Genomic DNA, 21,596 nt, shown 5'->3' with positions numbered 1-21,596 from the left:
CACCATTCCCAACTCTCAATGACTCATCATGTGTGGATGATCTCAATTCAGCAAGTAAATACACACACTCAATAAGATGTTTCCTAGAGTGACTTATGTATATAGTAACACAGTGATGATAGGCTGAAGAGACAGGTTGGGTAGAGATGGTAGATGACAGACACTTGAAAGGAAATGTTCTTGAAAGTAAGATAGTAGCAGATGGGATGCAGATAGGTTTAGCAATCATGTATGGTAGTAGATGACAGAGTAGCAGGTGGACATACAAGAGAGATCAACTCAGTGAAAGCACAGGTGGTAGTAGGCTCAAGAGCTAGCAATCTTAGATAATGCAGATGTAGTAATAGTCCTTAGTATGCAGAGCTAGATAGTGTAAGCTTTAGTATAAAGGTTATAGAGGTTTCCCCTGTGGGGTACTTATCACTAATAGCAATGTAGCAGAGGAGAGGTTCGGCAAGAGCGGATGATCCGGTAGCGGGATACAGGGATCAGCGCAGCGTGGTTCCGACAGCGAGGTATGCTTGCAAGCATGAGAGCTTCAAGACAGGTTAGCATCAAGGCATAAAGCAGTTTGAACGAACACATGTGAGTGAGAGCCAGCGATCTAAATAGCCATAGTTTACACCTATACCAATGGTGGATCACTATTCCTCCCACTGATACCAATGATGGGGACACTATTCATTCCATTAATACCAATGATGGGGCACTATTACTCCACTAATACCAATGATGGGTTACTATCCCTTCAATTAATACCAATGATGGGTTACTATTCCTTCAATTAATACCAATGATGGGGTACTTTTGCTTCTACTGATATCAATGATGGGGCACTATTCCTCCCACTATTACCAATGATGGGGTACTATTCCTCCCACTATTACCAATGATGGGGTACTATTCCTCCCACTAATATCAATAAGGGGGCACTATTACTCCACTAATACCAGTGATGGAGTACTATTCCTTCCACTAATTCGAATAATGGGGCACTATTCCTCCTACTGACACCAATGATGGGGCACTATTCTTTCCTTTAATACCAATGAAAGGACACTATTCCTCCAACTAATGCCAACAATGGGGCACTATTCCTCCAACTAATACCAATGATGGGGCACTATTCCTTCCACTGATACTAATGATGGGGCACTATTCCTCCACTAATACCAATGACTGAGTACTATGCCTACCACTAATACCAATGTTGAGGCACTATTCCTCATACTATTACAAATAATGGGGCACTATTTTTTCCATTAATACCAATGATGGGTCACTATTCCTTCCACTAATAGCAATGATGGGGCACTATTGCTCCTCCTACTGACCGCAGGCACAATTTTTATTTTTTTTTTACTCCCGCTGACCACCAAGCCTGAGGAATTGTCTACTCTTACTTACACTGAGGCATGTTCTACTTCCATTGGCCACAGTCCAACCCCCCTATAGTCTGAAGAACAGTGAACTGGCCCTTTCTATAGAAAGTTTGGAGACCCCTGAACTATGTGATCTGGTAAAGAACCGCAACAATTTCTAGAATAAAACCATCATTTGTTTCCTTTTCCTATTTTCATTGAAAGTAAGGATTATGTTACAGAAGCTAAAACTGCTTCAAAAAGTGTAGATCTGCTTTAAATTCACTTCAGAAGCCTAAGAATGTACAGCAGATATATCATAGGCAGAAAACACGAAGGCGTTCTTAGCTAACACCCTCAGCATCCACCATTCTTCACCCAGGGCATGGCCAGATGGCCGGCTCCCTCAATGGCGGACTGTAATTTGCGCTTTTATAGGAGCGCGGTGAAAGATGCCGGAGAGGAATGTGGGTGGATGTGAACACTGCTGTACATTCAATGCACAGATCTCTCCCTTTGTCAGGGCTTTGTGTCTTTCTTTCTCTACAAGGAAAAGTGGTGCTGGGAAAATCTAGACATTCAAGGAAGAACTTGAGAGGGTCGATATATTAACACAATCAATGCCGCCGAAATGGCCCGGAGTTCAAACTTTTCACTACATTAAATAGCAGCGGAATTAGTAATTTAATGGAAGAGGAATCAGCGGGGAAATGCAAAGAAGTAATCACACGGCAGCACCGTGAGACAAGATATTCCCCCTTCACCAGATAAAGATCTATTTCTGTCTTCTTCCCATTTTTTTTTTTTTATTTTTTTTCAAAGCAAAATTAGGTTATTAGAGGACAAGTCTGGATTCAAGAATCTTGCATGTAGGCCTGAAGACGTGTAATAGAGTTTGCTTTATCAAACCTCAAAACTAAATGTTATTAAATTGCAGCTTACCAATCCTTAGATGTAATGGCTGCATTCGTTTTTTTTTTTTGTTTTCCAATTTTTACCTGCCAGTAAGTCTGGAACTTTTCAACTTCCTTTAACCAGTTAAGGGCCGCCCGCCGCATTTATACTGCGGCAGGAAGCCCCTCCTGAGTGAACCGACGTCGCACACGCGCCGCCGCCGGCGCGCTCCTGCCCTCACTTGGCAGCCAGGACTCCGATGCACGGGGCAGGCGGCTCCGATTGCCGCCTGACACCCGCGATCGTTCCCCGCTGAGAGAGAAGAACGGTCAGCTTTTGTAAACACAGCCGACCGTTCTTCTCTCTGGAATGATCACAGAGCTCCTTCTATATAGGATCACATGTCTCTGTGATCATTTCAAAAGTCCCACCCCCTTACAGTTAGAATCACTCCCCTAGGCTCACATTTAACCCCTTGATCACATTCCCTGCCAGTGTCATTATTACAGTAACAGTGCATATTTTTAGCAGTGATTACTGTAGTAATGTCACTGATCCCCCCAAAAGTGTCAAAAATGTCAGTTAGAGGTCCGATCTGTCCGCCGCAATGTTGCAGTCCCGCTAAAAATCGCAGATCGCCGCCATTACTAGTGAAAAATCAATAAAAATTAAATCTTTCCCGTAGTTAGTAGATGTGATAACTTTTGCGCAAACCAAACAAAATACGCTTATTGCGATTGTTTTTTTTTTTTTTTTTTTTACCAAAAATATGTAGCAGAAAACAAATTGGCCTCAAATGTAAAAAAATTGTGATTTTTAAATTTTTTGGGGGGAATATTATATAGCAGAATGTGAAAAATATTGTTTTTTTTTTTTAGAATTGTCGCTCTATTTTTGTTTATAGCGCAAAAAAATAAAAATCGCAGAGGTGACCAAATACCTCCAAAAGAAAGCTCTATTTGTGGGGAAAAAAGGGCATCAATTGTATTTGGGTACATCGTCGCACAACCGCGCAATTTTCCATTAAAATAACGCAGTGCAGAATCCCAAAAAATGGCCTGGTCATTAAGGGTGAAAATCTTTCGGCCCAGAAGTGGCAAAGATACAGTTGTGCTCGAAATTTTGCACCCTCTGGCAGAAATTGTAAAATTTTGGCATGAATACTGAAAATACAATCTTGCCAAAAAACTCTCTTTTATTTAAAGATAATGATCATATGAAGACATTTATTATTGTTTGGCTCCTTTTTAAATCATAATGATAACAGAAATGACCCAAATGGCCCTAAAGAAAAGCTTCAATCCCTGTGTGTGAGTGTTTGACCTTGGTATAGACACACAAAGAGACACACACAGTTTAAAATGGCAAATAAAGGTTAATTTCCCACATCTGTGGTTTTGCAAAATGCAATTAGTGTCCGTGTATAAATTGTCGGTAAGTTTGTTATCTCTCTCACATGGTTGCACTGAGCAGGCTGGATACTGAGCCATGAAGAGTACAAAAGAACTGTCAAAAGACCTGCGTAACAGGGTAATGGAACTTTATAAAAATGGAAAAGGAGTGTTTCTCAACTCCTGTCCTCAGGAACCAATAACAGGCCAGGTTTGCAAGATAACTGAAATACATCACAGGTGATATCATTTGCTGCTCAGTGATTGCAGTATTCTAGTCTGCATCTCCCCAAGGTAAAACCTAAAATCTGGCCTGTTAGTGGGTCCTGAGGACTGGAGTTGAGAACCATTGATTTAAAGAGATAACCAAAGCCTTATATTTGCCAGTCAGCACTGTTCAATCACGATTAAGAAGTGGAAAATTCAGGGATCTCTTGATACCAAGCCAAGCTCAGGTAGACCAAGAAAGATTGCAGCCACAACTGCCAGAAGAATTCTTTGGGTAACAAAGAAACCCCCACAGGTAACCTCAGGAGAAATACAGGCTGCTCTGGGAAAAAGATGGTGAGGTTGTTTTTAAGAAGCACAATATGATAATACTTTAACTAAAACTATCTGAATGGTCGAGTTGCCAGAAAGAAGCCTTTACTACGCCAATGCCACAAAAGCCTGGTGAGGCATGTCAAGGTGTTGTAGGACATATTGTAACCGGGCTTTTTTGTGGACATATAGATAAATGCATATAAAGTGATTACTGTACAGTATATACTCGAGTATAAGCCGAGATTTTCAGCATGTTTTTTCATGCTGAAAATGCCCCCCTCGGCTTATACTCGAGTCACTGTCTTTTTAAAAACGGCGCTGACGTATCACCGCGGATGTGCCGCATGCCCGGGAATAGCCGATTGTGTACGGGCTTTCCCGAGCGTCGGCAGCGCATTTGCGGTGACGTATTGGCGCCGGGCGGCGCGATTTTTAAATCGAAGGCGCCTCACCAGAAGGTAAGGGAGACTCCTCCTCCGCCCCTGCATTTCCTCATGCAGTGCTGCGGGCATGGTACAGAACATTCTCCTGTACCATGCCCGCAGCACTGCATCTCCTGTGCCATGCCTATACATACTGTGCCACGCCTATCCCTACTGTGCCATGCCTGTACATACTGTGCCATGCCTGTAGATACTGTGCCATGCCTATACCTACTGTGCCATGCCTGTACATACTGTGCCATGCCTATTGCCTATACCTACTGTGCCATGCCTATACCTACTGTGCCATGCCTGTACCTACTGTGCCATGCCTATACCATCACCTGTGCTATGCCTATACCATCTCCTGTACCATGACCTGTGCCATGCCTGTACCATGACCTGTGCCATGCCTGTACCATGACCTGCGCCATGCCTGTACCATCACCTGTGCCATGCCTGTACCATGACCTGTGTCATGACCTGTGCCATGCCCTTACCATGAGATGTGCCATGCCTATACCATGACCTGCGCCATCTCCTGTACCATGACCTGTGCCATGCCTGTACCATGACCTGTGCCATGCCTATACAATCACCTGTGCCATGCCTGTACCATGACCTGTGCCATGCCTGTACCATCACCTGTGCCATGCCTGTACCATGACCTGTGTCATGACCTGTGCCATGCCCTTACCATGAGATGTGCCATGCCTATACCATGACCAGCGCCATCTCCTGTACCATGCCCGCAGCCCCTGTTTTGTGTCTCGTGGTGGTCCAGTTGGGTCCAGTAGCTGCTGCATTTCCCACCCTAGGCTTATACTCAAGTCAATAAGTTTTCCCACTTTTTTGTGGTAAAATTAGGGGCTTTGGCTTATATTCGGGTCGACTTATACTCGAGTATATACGGTACTCATACTAGCTGCACTGAAAAGGAAACCTTGTAGGTTCCTATCCTTTGATTGACATATCCCTTCCTTCCCCATACATGGCCAGATGCACCTGATAAGCTTTGGCTCTGGGTGCGTCCTGCAGAGGGGCTCCTGTTTTGGTGTTTCTTTATGACGGGGACACAGATGTGGGATTTGTGTGTTTCAGCCAACAGAAAACAGACAGTGCAGGTGGGTACTTCAGAGGAGCTCTAAGGTGCACTCAATTCACAGAAGTGTTCTGTAATAGGGCACAGTCTTAGGGATTAAGTGCCAAGCTGCAACCCTTTTCAGAATCTGTCTTTCTCCTCCAGCGACATTCAACAATGCTTTTCAGAAAGCACCCAAGTACCTTAGATGTGACAATAGCAGAAACTGCTCATAGGACTTCAAGGGTCTCAGGTATAGTAAACCTCAAGAGCTCCCTGAACGGTGACCACAAAGTCAACTAAGACAGCTGAGGAGGCACGCTCCACTCTGCAGCAAAGGTTCACCTGCTCACGTCTTTCCCAAGAAGCTCTTATAGCAGCCCTCAACCAGACGCTTCCCATGGAGCCCCAAATACATGGATGGGCTCCTGTTGTCCAAGAGCTCTGATTGATTAAACATTAAACCAGTGTTTTCTCATCTTTTTTTCCAGTCATGGCGCCCTTGAAAAGTATTTTCAGTCTCGAGGCACCCCAGTTTAGGGCTTGGTTCACATTACTGTGTATCAAAATCGCACGCGTTCCAGACACACAGACAATTACACTGCTCCTTAGCAGATGCACAGGGGTGTCATGGTACCTCCACACATGCAGTGTGTTTTTCGGTGCAGCATGATTTAAAGAAAAAAAAATGGTTGGGGTCTTCTTTCCCTGTGTTTCTGCAGGTAGGGAACCTATTGAAATGAATGGACTGGCCTACACACAGCAGCACAGATGTGAACCCCCACTTTGAGGTGCTTACCTTTGTACCCCAAACCCCCTCTCTACTTACCTCCACACCTCAAACCCCCTCTCTGCTCACCTCAACACCCCCAACCCCCTCTCTGCTCACGTCCGCATCCTCCTCTCTGTTCACCTCTACACCCCAAACCACTCTGTTCACCTCTGTACCCCAAAACCACCCTCTCTGCTCACCTCCACACTCTCCTCTCTGTTCACCTTTGTACCCCAAACCCCCTCTCTACTCACCTCCACAACCCAAACCCCCTCTCTGATAATGTCCACATCCTTCTTTCTGTTCACCTGTGCACTCCAAACCCCTCTGTTCACCTCTGTACCCCAAAACCCCCCTCTCTGCTCACGTCCACACCCTCCTCTCTGTTCACTTCTGCACCCGAAACCCCCTCTCTGCTCACATCCACATTCTCCTCTCTGTTCACCTCTCTAGCCCAAACCCCTCTGCTCAACTCTGTACCCCAAAACCTCCCTCTCTACTCCTCTCTATACCAGAACCTCCTGCCTGCTCACCTCTGTACCCCAAAACCCTGATTGCTCACCTCTGTACCCCAAACCCCCTCTCTGCTTACCTCTGTACCCCAACTCCCCCCCCCCACCCTGCTCAGTTCTGTACCCCTAACCCCACTCTCTGCTCACCTCTGTACCCCAAACTCCCCGCTTTCTGTTCACCATTGTACCCCAAACTCTTCACTCTCTGCTCACCTTTGTACCCCAAACCCCTTTTTCTGCTCACCTCTGTACCCCAAAACCTCCTCTCTCCTCACCTCTATACCTCAAACCCGCTGCCTGCTCATCTCTGTACCCCAAACCCCCTCTCTCTGTTCACCTCTGTACACCAAAACCCATCTATGCTCACCTCTGTACCCCAAACCCCCTCTCTCAGCTCATCTCTGTACCCCAAACCTCCTCTCTGCTTACCTATGTACCCCAAGCCCCCCCCCCCCCAATCTGCTCACTTCTGTACCCCAAACTTCCCGCTTTCTGTTCACCTTTGTACCCCAAACTCTTCACTCTCTGCTCGCCTTTGTACCTCAAACCCCTTTTTCTGCTCACCCCTGCACCCCCAACCCCCAGCTCACCTCTGTACCCAAAACCTCCTCTTTCCTCACCTCTATACCCCAAACCCCCTGCCTGCTCATCTCTGTACCCCAAATTCCCCTCTCTGTTCATCTGTGTACTCCAAAACCCATCTATGCAAACCTCTGTGCCCCAAACTCCTCTCTCTGCTCACCTCTGTAAACACACCTATTGGCACACCTTTGTACCCCTCTCTCTGCAAGCTAACCCCCACCCTCCCTTCTGATCTTCGCTGTGCCCTGCTTTGTTCTCACCACAGCCCCAGGGCAGGACAATTCTTCTACTCAAAACCACAAGGCAATGAGCAGTGCTGGCTTATTATGGAGCACACGTGGTCAGGCTATTGAACTGCAAGGGCATATGGCTGGCTGGCAAGTGTAGCTCTGCATCAGCGGCCGGTTGCAGAATTGGAACCTGAAGCACTTAGTGCATACCTCTGCTGCTTCCCGCCCCCTTACAGATCCTGCCTTTACTTAAACAGTCTTGCACTGGCATGGGGAACTGTCATATAGGGGAAGATGGAGAGCTAAGGACACAGGAAGCCTCCTTCCCCTTCCACTGCTCCTCATTGCTCTGTCCACTGCAAGCTGCTACTGTGCCGATGTATAATACAGTTCGGTGGATGGGAGCTTTGTCAAGTGTAACAGCCTTTCTCAACCAGAATGCCGCAGAACCCCTGATGACCTCAGGTGGTGCCCCAGGGTGCCACGGCATCCCCGGTTGAGAAAAGCTGCATTAAACCATAAAGTGAACCTTTGCCCAGTTGATGTGTGCCAAAGTATTTACATATTCTTAGCAAGTAGTAAGAGAACTTTAAAAACAATAATCTCCGTATCTATTAGAATTGTTGAAAATTAATTTTTAAAGGACTCTGATGGGGACTTTGATGGTAGAGGGACTCTGATGGGGACTTAGATGTAAGGGGAGATGCCTAAGGTGGAAACTGGTGTAAGGTGGGGTTTTAAGGGGAACTCTGATGTGGGGAAGACTCTTATGGGGACCTTGATGTAAGTGGTGTTCTGATAGGGACTGTAATTTAAGGGGACACACTAATGAGGAAGGGATGCTCTGATGAGGACTTTGATGTATGTGGGATGTCTAAGGTGGACTGTTATGTAAAGAGGGCTCTTACGGGAACCCTAATATAAGTGGTGCTCAGATGGGGAATCTGATGTCAGGTGAGGTTTAAGGGGAAAACAAGACACAAAAAAATTCCAAGCTCTCCTTACCGACCAGTCTGCGACCAACCAAATTGACCCATCTAACAGTATGCATTAAAAACGGGTTTAGTTGCACACATTTGCAAATACAGCGTAAGCCACAGAGCCCCGACAAGGCACCCCATTATCTGTGGTCCTAACTCTAAATTCTGTGAGTCTCCAACAATGGAAGCACATGCATTTAAATGAACAGGTGTAGGACAGATATACCTGAAGGGAGCCTACCCCTTCTTAACCACATAACGACCGCCTGCCGCAGTTTCACCGGGCAACCGCTCCTGGGCAAAGCGACGTTATGTTACATCGCTCGCTCAGGAGACTCTAGGGGGTGCACTCGCGCCCCCGTTCATTTGCTGGGGAGCCAGCGCGTGTGATCGGTGGCTCCGATGGCCGCCGGCCACTCGCGATCTCTCGCAGCAGAGAGAGAAGAACACAGCCATCTGTCATTCTCCCTGAAGTAATCACAGAGGCGATGTGATCCTGCTATATAGGATTGCATGTCTCTGTGATTACTTCACAAGCCACGCCCATTGACAGTTAGAATCATGCCCCTAGGGACACACTTAACCCATTGATCACCAGTAATGTTAAAGCGGAGTTCCGGGCACAAAATCTATATTTTTTTTTTTGTGCCCGTCCGCTTGTTCCCCCTCACCTGAAAAGGAATTGGATAGTTAGGTTTTTTTTTTTTATTTACTCACCTTGTAATTGAAGATCGAATATACTCACCTAGTCTTCACTTCCTCCCTCTGTGCCGAGGCTCAGTCGTCTCTTCCGGGCTTGCACTGATTCCTGGGAGCTGAACGTCATCGCTCCCAGGAATCAATGCGACGGCACCGGCCCCGCTCGTCACTTCCAGAAGCTGTGGAGGAATGCGGCGCCGCACCGGAAGTGACGAGAGGGGCCGGTGAAGGCGCATTCTGGGACAAGAAGACGCGGAAGAAGACACAGAAGAGGACCGCGCCGGCTTCAGCTGCCCACAAGAGAGATGGAAACGCTGTGGAAGAAATTTTATAAGTGAGTATTTCTTCTAAAAGGTAAGTACGAACCGGGACAGATCAGAGGCTATCCATTGTGGAATGTACTAGCCCTGACTGTCCTGGGGGTATGTTTGTTGAAAAATGCTTTCTGTGCCCGGAAATCCGCTTTAACTCCCTAGCTGCCAGTGTCATTATTACAGTAACAGTGCATATTTATAGCACTGATTACTGTAGTAATGTCACTGATCCCCCTCAAAAGTGTCAAAAATGTCAGTTAGGGGTCTGATCTGTCCGCCGAAATGTTGCAGTCCCACAAAAAAAGATTGCAGATCACCGCCATTACTAGTAAAAGAAAAAAACAATAAAAATGACATAAATCTTTCCCGTAGTAAACGCAATAACTTTTGCGCAAACCAATCAAAATACACTTATTGCGATTTTTTTTTTTTTTTTACCAAAAATATGTAACAGAAAACAAATTGGCCTAAAATGGTAAAGAAATTTGATTTTCACATTTTTTTTTGAGAATTTCATATAAAAATTTTTTTAAAATATTGTAATTTTTTCAAAGTTGTCGCTCTTCTTTTTTTTTTTGTTTATAGCGCAAAAAATAAAAATCGCACAGGTGATCAAATACCACCAAAAGAAAGCTCTGTTTGTGGGGAAAAAAGGGACATCAATTTCGTTTGGGTACAGCGTCGCACGACCTCGCAATTGTCCGTTAAAGTAACGCAATGCCGAATCACAAAATAGGGCCTGGTCATTGAGCAGCCAAATCCTCATGTCCTTAAGTGGTTAAAGGCACAGGGGTACACTGAACACCCAGCCTATATAGCACCATGGCAGCAAAGGTGTCAGTGCGTTGCCTGGCCAATATAACCTATGGTTACTGCCCACACCTTCTTAAAGGCAAGTTAGGACCACAGATAATGGGGTGCCTTGCCGTGGCCTGCAGCTTACGCATGTATTTGCAAATGTGTGCAACTAAACCCCTGTTTTTAATGCATACTGTTGGACAGGTAGATTTGGTTGGTCGTAGACTGGTCGGTAAGGAGAGCTTGAACTTTTTTTGTGTCTTGTTATATGCGTTGACCTTCCAATGCTCCTTGCTGTGGAGGTTTAATGGGAACCCAGATGTGGGGAAGGCTCTGAAGGGGATCTTGATGTAAGGGGTGCTCCCATAGGGACTGTAATGCAAGGGGGCACTCTAATGGGGAAGGGGGGTTTTGATGGGGATGTCTAAGGTTTGACTCTGATGTAATGGGGATGTCTAAGGTGGACTCTGATGTAAGGAGGGTTCTTATGAGAACCCTGATATAAGTGGTGCTCTGATATAGACCCTAATGTTAGGAGGGGACTCTGATGGGAAGCCTAATGTAAGGGGTGCTCTGATAGGGACCTTAATGTAAGGGGGGACTCTAATGGGGAAGGGGGGTTTCAATGGGGGTGTCTAAGGTGGACTCTGATGAGGGGAGGGATCTCACGAGAACCCTGATATCAGTGGTGCTCTGATATAGACCCTAATGTTAGGAGGGGACTCTGATGGGGAGCCTAATGTAAGGGGTGCTCTGATAGGGACCTTAATGTAAGGGGGACTCTAATGGGGAATTGGGGTTTCGATGGGGATGTCTAAGGTGGACTCTGATGTAGGGAGGGCTCTCACGAGAACCCTGATATCAGTGGTGCTCTGATATAGACCCTAATGTTAGGAGGGGACTCTGATGGGGAGCCTAATGTAAGGGGTGCTCTGATAGGGACCTTAATGTAAGGGGGACTCTAATGGGGAATTGGGGTTTCGATGGGGATGTCTAAGGTGGACTCTGATGTAGGGAGGGCTCTCACGAGAACCCTGATATCAGTGGTGCTCTGATATAGACCCTAATGTTAGGAGGGGACTCTGATGGGGAGCCTAATGTAAGGGGTGCTCTGATAGGGACCTTAATGTAAGCGGGGACTCTAATGGGGAAGGGGGGGTTTTTGATTGGGATGTCTAAGGTGAACTCTGATGTAGGGAGGGCTCTCACGAGAACCCTGATATCAGTGGTGCTCTGGTAAGGACCCCAATGTAAGGAGGGGACTCTAATGGAGACTCTGATGGGACGCTTGATGTAAGAGAGGCTCTGATGGGGACCCTGAGGTATGAGGTGACTGCTTTCTTTTACTGAGAATTCTTCTCTTTTATTGTGTCTCATCATACTGATACTAAAGAAGATCCAAGTTAAATGTACCCCAATATTTGTAAATATAGGATGTGGCCCTCGTACTGAAAAATTTGGAGATCCCTGAATCATATTAGAAACCGACTTTAGAGCTTTTGCTGTGATCTGTCAAGATCTTGGAGAAGCCGCTCTGACTTAAGCCCCGTACACACGTACTGATTGTCGGCCGTAAATATTCGGCCGACGACCGATCGGCCGATTGTAGGCTTGTTAGTATGATGCTTCCGACAGCCGACAGCGCATTTTCGGCCAAACAGAATCTGTCGTGCAGACTTTAAAATTTTTGTTGGCCGTCACCAGAACGGCCGATTGTTCGCCAGTCAGTACAGAATTCGGCCGACAAACAGCAGATGAGCAAGACTGGGCATGCTCAGAAAAGAAAAAACACACGGAAAGTTAACCATCACATGACATCACTTCTGCAGTCGGCTGTTGTTGGCCGACAAAATTCGTGTGCAGTCTTTTGCACTTTTCAACCGACAGGACAGCACCAGACAAAAGACGGCCGATCGTTCGGCCGACATTCGGTACGTGTGTACGGGGCTTAAGAAAAAAATTCCTGCACTACTTGAGGGTGACTTCGGAGCGGCTTGCATTGACTTCTATGAAAGAAGTCGTTTGCAAACCGCGCTGAATTCGCACTGTATGGGGCGGCTTCAGAGTCGGGCGGATCTGAAGTCGCCCCAGTGTTAACCGAGCCTCAAGGTCCATTTTACATAAATTATTAAAATAGATACAATGTAATACATTTTTTTTTTTTTTATCAAGCAGAAAATATTATAGAAAGAAAATTCATAGAGGAATGTATAATGTTTAAGCAGATTATCAGATCAGAGGGTATTTAAAACAAAGATAGTATAGTGTGTGCTACTTTCCCATCCAATAATCTCATAAAAAAAAAAAAAAAAACTACCAACTGTCATGTTATTGTGGCTTTACTTTGTCCCTAATAGAAGCTAACACAATGCAACACTTTATATGGATTGGTTTGGCCTTTATTATGTCGGGGTCTCTCTGCTATAAACAGCTTTTTACATTGTAGGTACAGTATTCTGTATTGTACAGTAAGTGGCATTAGCGGAGCTGTTGTATGTTTCTAAGGGATATTTTATTTCTTTAAAAATACTATTAACTAAAATTGGAATTTGTATCCATCATTACATGTACAGCATGAACCATAACCAAAATCGGGGGGATTGGGGACTTTTGTTCTGTGTGTGTGTGGGGGGGGGGGTTGATGGAAAAATAAACTGGCCATATAAAGTTATAGTGGAACTTGACTCTTGGAATTAACAATAATTATTTTAAATCCTCATGCTGCTACCATTAGTAAATAGATAGGAAAGTATATCATAATTACTAGTTTTCAAAAATGTTTTTTTTACATTTCTTCTGATTTCTTACCTAGGCAAATTATGTCATACTTCCCAGGAGTCTTCAGGAGGGGAGGAGGGGCTTTATCAGCTAAGCACACCCTTCGGCATGCATGCTTGAGCTAAGGGCAGATGGATTCCAGGATGTAAATTCTACATCAGGTGTGTCAAACTCAATTTCATCTCAGGCCGCGGTCAGCAGTATGGTTGCCCTCAAAGAGGCAGTTGTATCTAGGGTGAGCTATGTACAGAGTGCAGTGTTCAGGAGTGTGCTATGTACAGAGTGCAGAGTTCAGGAGTGTGCTATGTACAGAGTACAGAGTTCAGGAGTGTGCTATGTACAGAGTGCAGAGTTCAGGAGTGTGCTATGTACAGAGTGCAGAGTTCAGGAGTGTGCTATGTACAGAGTACAGAGTTCAGGAGTGTGCTATGTACAGAGTGCAGTGTTCAGGAGTGTGCTATGTACAGAGTGCAGAGTTCAGGAGTGTGCTATGTACAGAGTGCAGAGTTCAGGAGTGTGCTGTGTACAGAGTGCAGAGTTCAGGAGTGTGCTATGTACAGAGTTCAGGAGTGTGCTATGTACAAAGTACAGAGTTCAGGAGTGTGCTATGTATAGAGTACAGAGTTCAGGAGTGTGCTATGTACAGAGTACAGAGTTCAGGAGTGTGCTATGTACAGAGTGCAGAGTTCAGGAGTGTGCTATGTACAGAGTGCAGAGTTCAGGAGTGTGCTATGTACAGAGTGCAGAGTTCAGGAGTGTGCTATGTACAGAGTGCAGAGTTCAGGAGTGTGCTATGTACAGAGTGCAGAGTTCAGGAGTGTGCTATGTACAGAGTGCAGAGTACAGGAGCGTGCTATGTACAGAGTGCACAGTTCAGGAGTGTGCTATGTACTGAGTGCAGAGTTCAGGAGTGTGCTATGTACAGAGTGCAAGGTTTAACCACTTAATGACCAAGCCTATTTCTGACATATATATATATATATATATATATATATATATATATATTTATTTATTTTTTTTACCAAAGACTCTGTAAAATAAAATGGCGTTCGTTGCAATGTTTTTTGTCACGCGGCATTTGCTCAGCAGTCTTTCAAACGCAATTTTTTGGCAAACAATACATTTCACTGCATTTAAAAAAAAAAAAAACAGAAAAGTTAGCCCAATTTTTAGTATACTGTGAAAGATGATGTCAGGCCGAGTAAATAAATACCTAGTATGTTACGATTAAAAATTGCGCACACTCGTGGAATAGCGAAAAAAGATGGTACTTGAAAATCTCCATAGGCGACGCTTTAAAATTTTTCAATGGTTACCAGTTTAGAGTAACAGAGGAGGTCTTTTTCTAGAATTATTGCTCTCGCTCTGGCGATCGCGGCAATACCTCACATGTGTGGTTGGAACACCACTTTAATTTGCGGACGCTAATTATGTATGCGTTTTCTTTCGCGCACGAGCCCACGGGGACGGGGGTGCTTTCATTTTTTTTTTACTTTTTTCCTATTTATTTTATTACATTTTTTATTTTTAGCACTGTTTTAAAAAAAAAAAATAAAATCTGATCACTTTTATTGCTGTCACAAGCAATGTAAACATCCCTTGTGACAGTAATAGGTAGTGACAGGTACTCTTTATGGAGGGATCGGGGGTCTAAAAGACTCCAAACCCCTCCACTGCACTTCAAAGTATTCAAAATGCCGAAATCTGCATTTTTGAATACTGACAGTTTTTTAAAATTGGCGAAGTTAGCAGCCGAGCAAACTGGAAGTGACGTTGTGATGTCGCTTCCAGGTTATTACATCGGAGACCCGATCGAAGCCGAATCCGTCTTTGTTCGGGACTCCAACCAGCTGGCGGACGTGTCGGCTGGTTGCTCGAGTCTCGTCGCTGGGATAAAGGCCGAGCTGCTGCTTAGCCGCATCTTGCGTTATCTCCTGAAAGCCGACCGCCGGCTCTAAAGAACGGTACCGGGGGTGATGCCTGCAGCTGCATATCATCCCGCTACAACCTCTTCCCCGAGCTGACGTACAGGTACGTTGGTTTGCGGGAAGTGGTTAAGGGTGTGCTATGTACAAAGTGCATGGTTTAGGTGTGTGCTACCTAAGGCAGGCATTCATTCCACCTGTCGCAGTGGAGGCTTCAACCACACCGTGAGTTGGGGTGTCCTATGGGCACACTTTCATCCTCCTGCAAGGTCTATTATTGTTACATAGTTACATAGTTGTTGAGGTTGAATAAAGACAATAGTCCATCCAGTTCAACCTGTGTAGTTGTGTGTGGCTGTAATCATCTCACATACCCCTGAATGTTCTGATCCTTGAGATGTACGTCTAAGAGTCTTTTGAAAGCCACCATACTTCCCGCAGAAACCACCTCTTGTGGTAGAGAATTCCACAATCTTGTAGCCCTAACAGTAAAGAACCCCCCACGTTGCCTGAGGTTAAAACGCTTCTCCTCTAATCGCATTGTATGCCCTCCAGTCCTCATGCAATCCCTTCGACTGAATAGTTTTTTTTCTATGCCGAGATCACCATTGAGATATTTATAAATTGCTATCATGTCCCCTCTCAGGCGTCTCTTCTCCAGGGAGAATAAATCAAGCGATTGCAGACGCTCATCATAATTAAGGTCCTCCAATCCCCTAATTAGTTTAGTTGCCCTTCTCTGGACTCTCTCCAGCTCCAACACATCCCTCCTGAGGACTGGCGACCAGAACTGGACAGAATACTCCATATGTGATCGGACCAGAGTTTTATAAAGTGGAAGGATTATAGTTATTGATAATTTTTTTATGGCAATAGACTGTCTAATTAAAGTATGGGTCACTGACTCTGTCCATTCATAACTGAGGCATAGTAAACTGTGTTTTCTATGCTTCAGTTTGTGAATGAATGGGAAGCTCTGTACAGAGTTATTCCTGTCCATACATTCTGTGCATTTGAGGCTCCAGAGATGGAGGAGATGGAGATTGAGGGCTGTGTCCTCAATCTCCTTTCTCTGTCTTATAGGTGAAACATCAGAGGTCTGTTTACACTCCTGATAATTCACCAAAGCCCCCAAACAGGGCTCCTAAAGAAAAATTGTAAAATACAGTGGGTACGGAAAGTATTCAGACCCCCTTAAATTTCTCACTCTTTGTTATATTGCAGCGATTTGCTAAAATCATTTAGGTTCATTCTTCTTCCTCATGAATGTACACATAGCACCCCATACTGACAGAAAAACACAGAATTGTTGACATTGTTGCAGATTTATTAAAAAAGAAAAACTGAAATATCACATGGTCCTAAGTATTCAGACCCTTTGCTCAGTATTTAGTAGAAGCCCCCTTTTGATCTAATACAGCCAGGAGACTTTTTGGGAAAGATGCAACAAGTCTTTCACACCTGGATTTGGGGATCCTCTGCCATTCCTCCTTGCAGATCCTCTCCAGTTCTGTCAGGTTGGATGGTAAACGTTGGTGGACAGCCATTTTTAGGTCTCTCCAGAGATGCTCAATTGGGTTTAAGTCAGGGCTCTGGCTGGGCCATTCAAGAACAGTCACGGAGTTGTTGTGAAGCCACTCCTTCGTTATTTTAGCTGTGTGCTTAGGGTCATTGTCTTGTTGGAAGGTAAACCTTCGGCCCAGTCTGAGGTCCAGAGCACTCTGGAGAAGGTTTTTGTCCAGGATATCCCTGTACTTGGCCGCATTCATCTTTCCCTTGATTGCAACCAGTCGTCCTGTCCCTGCAGCTGAAAAACACCCCCACAGCATGATGCTGCCACCACCATGCTTCACTGTTGGGACTGTATTGGACAGGTGATGAGCAGTGCCTGGTTTTCTCCACACATACCGCTTAGAATTAAGGCCAAAAAGTTCTATTTTGGTCTCATCAGACCAGAGAATCTTATTTCTCACCATCTTGGAGTCCTTCAGGTGTTTTTTAGCAAACTCCATGCGGGCTTTCATGTGTCTTACACTGAGGAGAGGCTTCCGTCGGGCCACTCTGCCATAAAGCCCTGACTGGTGGAGGGCTGCAGTGATGGTTGACTTTCTACAACTTTCTCCCATCTCCTGACTGCATCTCTGGAGCTCAGCCACAGTGATCTTTGGGTTCTTCTTTACCTCTCTCACCAAGGCTCTTCTCCCCTGATAGCTCAGTTTGGCCGGACGGCCAGCTCTAGGAAGGGTTCTGGTCGTCCCAAACGTCTTCCATTTGAGGATTATGGAGGCCACTGTGCTCTTAGGAACCTTAAGTGCAGCAGAAATCTTTTTGTAACCTTGGCCAGATCTGTGCCTTGCCACAATTCTGTCTCTGAGCTCTTCAGGCAGTTCCTTTGACCTCATGATTCTCATTTGCTCTGACATGCATTGTGATCTGGAAGGTCTTATATAGACAGGTGTGTGGCTTTCCTAATCAAGTCCAATCAGTATAATCAAACACAGCTGGACTCAAAGGAAGGTGTAGAACCATCTCAAGGATGATCAGAAGAAATGGAAAGCACCTGAGTTAAATATATGAGTGTCACAGCAAAGGGTCTGAATACTTAGGACCATGTGATATTTCAGTTTTTCTTTTTTAATAAATCTGCAACAATGTCAACAATTCTGTGTTTTTCTGTCAGTATGGGGTGCTATGTGTACATTCATGAGGAAGAAGAATGAACTTAAATGATTTTAGCAAATGGCTGCAATATAACAAAGAGTGAAAAATTTAAGGGGGTTTGAATACTTTCCGTACCCACTGTATATAAAAAAATTGAATTGTAAAAAAAAATAAATAAAACAAAATGGTAAAAAATAGTAAGAAAATAAAATAACTAAAATAAAAAAAAACTACTGACACCAGTGATGGAAAGCAAGGTTCTGACTGGGCCCTGGCCTTCTGTTACCAGGTTCGGAGGGAAGGGCCCCAGGGCCCTGAAGGTTCTAGTTACGCCTTTGTGACAGATGGTTCAGCCTTAGCAGCTGGGAAAGTGTTCTAGCAAAAGGAAAGGAGAGAGGCAGGGACTTGCGCTTTTGGCTCCATTACTAGCCAATTGCAAAGTTCCTCTTACAGGCGGATGACATTGTTTTCCCAGGATGCATCTCTCAGACTAGGTAGGTAAGTCAGTCGCCTGGAGCTCAAGGCTTTTTACTGATAAAATGTAGAGGTGGTTTTTATTCCATCATTTTATGGTACTGTTTGACATATCAGAAATCCATTGGTGCAGACTTGTAAAGTTTACGCAATTTAATTCCTCATTTCCTTACCCTGTACTACGAGTCTCCCCTGTGCCGTCCGGCGCACCCTGGTTCCTGGCTTGTTGGCCGCACATACGTAGACTCCAGAGTGATGTACAGTGAGGTCTGATATCATTAGATTCCCTGTTCCCAATACCTGGATCCCTTCCACACCAATAGGACGGCCATCTGCAAGAGACCAAAATTCATGTTCATTGATGGTGGCTCCAGGTCCTGGTATTGGCCTATGATGATATTATGAGAAAATAAACCAGGGTTTGGTGCCCCTAAGAAACGAAATAAACATCAAATAAATATAGCTGCCTCTTTAAGTGGAACAAATTCACCCACAGTGATTATAAGAAAGTGATAAAGGTATGGCACTCACATATAAATCTTTACAAACTATTGATTGACCGATATTGTTTTTTTACCGCTGATACCAATATTTTGGTCATTGGATATCGGTATCGGCCAATATCTGCCGATATTTTCGGACATTAAAATTTTTTTTTTTTAATGTCTACAGGTACTGTGGTGGAGGGATCTGGGGGTCTAAAAGACCCCAAACCCCTCCTCTGCACTTAAAAGCATTCAAAACGCCAAGTTTGGCTGTTTTAAATGCTGTACGTTTTTTGAATTCGGTGCCGTCAGTACCCGGAAGTGATGTCATGACATGACATCACTTCCAGGCAGGGCCGGTGCTTCCACTAGGCAAACTAGGCAGCCGCCTAGGGCGCATTGCCACCTAGGGGCGCAGCCACGAGTCAGCACTCACTCTCCGTCATGAATGATCCTTGTGAGCTGAGGGGAGAGGCGGCAGTGGGGGAGGAATAAGGGACAGGGGAAGATGCCAGGTGTCTGGGGCAGTGCCAGAACTACCAGGCCCTGGCTTTCCACTATTGTTGGGGTAGCCCCAAGGGGAAGGAAAGAAGCCCACCGGAGTGCTACCTGCATGATGATCCTCTTCGTCTGGAGCTGAGCGGCCTAAACCCTGGGCGGGAAGTGTCACTCTACACTGAGCTGGTGGGCAGCCGTTCATTTCTCTGGGTCGGTATTAAGCAGGGAGTGGAGGAGAGCTGAACCTGAGCCGGAGCTCAGCACTGGAGGGCGGTACCTTTACTGGTGCAGAAGCGACGAGGCACCGGAATGGTCTGAGGATGTTGGCGATGAAGGAGGTGCGGAGCTCTCTGACTGCTGCTTCTCTCTCCACCAGGAGCCGGTTGGAACTGTGGTGAGCACTGTGGACCAGGAGAGGAGCGTCCTCGGAGAACGGAATAAGCAGGATCATGGTGAAGGAGGGCAGAGTGCAGGCCACTCTCTTCATACCGCCATGTTAGTGTCCCCAGAGAGGGGATCAGGGTTCCTGGGTGTGACATGGAGGATCCCTGGTGTGAAAGAGAATTTAGGTCACCAGGTGTGCCATGGGGGAGAGGGGTCACAAGTGTAACAGGGGTTCGGAGTCACCAGGTGTGACATGGGGGAGAGGGGTCACAAGTGTAACAGGGGTTTGGGGTCACCAGGTGTGCCATGAGGAATTAGGATCCCTGGGTGTGCCATGGGGAATTGAGGTCCCCAGGTGTGACATGGAGGAACATCAGGATCCCCAGGTGTGACATGGAGGAACATCAGGGTCCCCAGGTGTGACATGGAAAAACATCAGGGTCTCTGAGTATGACATGGAGGAACATCAGGGACCCCTGATGTGACATAAAGGAACATTGGGGTCACTGGGTATGACAGTATGACATGGAGGAACACAGGGTATGGGTATGGGTATGACATGGAGGAACATCAGGGTCAGTGGGTATGACAGCATGACATGGAGGAATATTGGGGTCCCAGGATGTAACATGGAAAAATATCAGGGTCCCTGGGTGTGACATAGGGGGACATCAGGGTCCCCAGGTGTGACATGGAGGAATATGGGGGTCACTGGTTATGACAGCATTACATGGAGGAACCATCAGATCAGGGTCACTGGATATGACAGTTTTTAACCCCTTCCCTTTTTATTTTATTTTTTTTTTTTTGAGGGGGGGGGCGCAAGTAGCTGATCTTGCCTAGGGCGTAAAAATGTCCAGCACCGGCCCTGCTTCCGGGTACTCGGCGGCACCGAATTCAAAGAAATGGAGACCCGGTCAGACGGCGGCAGTGAAGGTAGGATGCCAGGATCTCCCGGTGAGACAGGAGACCCGGGCGAGCCACGGAACGCGGCGGGAGGGGGGGGGGGGGCGTCCCCTCCCGCTCCTTGGAATGACAGCCAACCATCGGCTATGGACACCGGTACTGGGGTGATGCCTCTAGCTGCATCACCTGGTACATGAACTTTCCCGAAATATCGGCAATATCGGTAAATAAAAAGGCCGATTCCGATATATCGGGCAAAGTGCATATCGGCCCTCGATATATCGGCTTTGCCGATTATCGGTCGATCACTAATACAAACCATATACGACATCAAAGTATCAAATAATATCAAATAATAAAGTGAATAAATTAAATAGTCCAATGTAACTTAATCCCAACACCAATGTTTCTTCACCACTTGTGGCCAAAGTGTGGATGTACACTCACCAGAGATGATTGACCCCTGTAACAAACCTTCACAGAACAGCTGTATTTATACTGAGATTAAATTACACAAAGGTGGACTCTATTTCCTAATTAGGTGACTTCCACTAGATTTTAGTTGGGGGTATCAGAGTAAAGAGGGGTGAATACAAATGCACGCCACACTTTTCACAGATTTATTTGTAAAAATTGTTGAAAACCATTTATCATTTTTCTTCCACTTCACAATTATGTGCCACTTTGTGTCGGTCTATCACATAAAATCCCAATAAAATACATTTACGTTTTTTTGGTTGTAACGTGACAAAATGTAGAAAATATCAAGGGGTATGAATACTTTTTCAAGGCACTGTATATGGTTTGTACAGATTGATATGTGAGCGCCATAACTTTTTCACTTTCTTATGATGATATTATGTCAATCTAATTGACCTGGTCTATTCCAAATTACAAAATGCAAAC

At 45.5% G+C, this 21,596-nt stretch overlaps 1 protein-coding gene across 1 annotated transcript in view; it reads right to left on the bottom strand.

Moving 5' to 3' along the window:
• The window catches only part of IGDCC3 (immunoglobulin superfamily DCC subclass member 3), a 310,994-nt gene that overhangs the window by 88,923 nt on the left and 200,475 nt on the right, over positions 1–21,596 (bottom strand). The window contains exon 6 of the mRNA XM_082255109.1: positions 18,591–18,749. Within this exon, the coding sequence (XP_082111235.1) occupies positions 18,591–18,749 (159 nt within the window). The remainder of the gene's footprint in view (positions 1–18,590; positions 18,750–21,596) is intronic.

Source organism: Pelophylax lessonae, assembly GCF_965119305.1.
Source record: "Pelophylax lessonae genome assembly, chromosome: 4".
NCBI classification, from domain to species: Eukaryota; Metazoa; Chordata; class Amphibia; order Anura; family Ranidae; genus Pelophylax; species Pelophylax lessonae.
The sequence above is the reverse complement of the archived record's forward strand: the minus strand, read 5'-3'. Positions and strand labels throughout refer to the sequence as shown.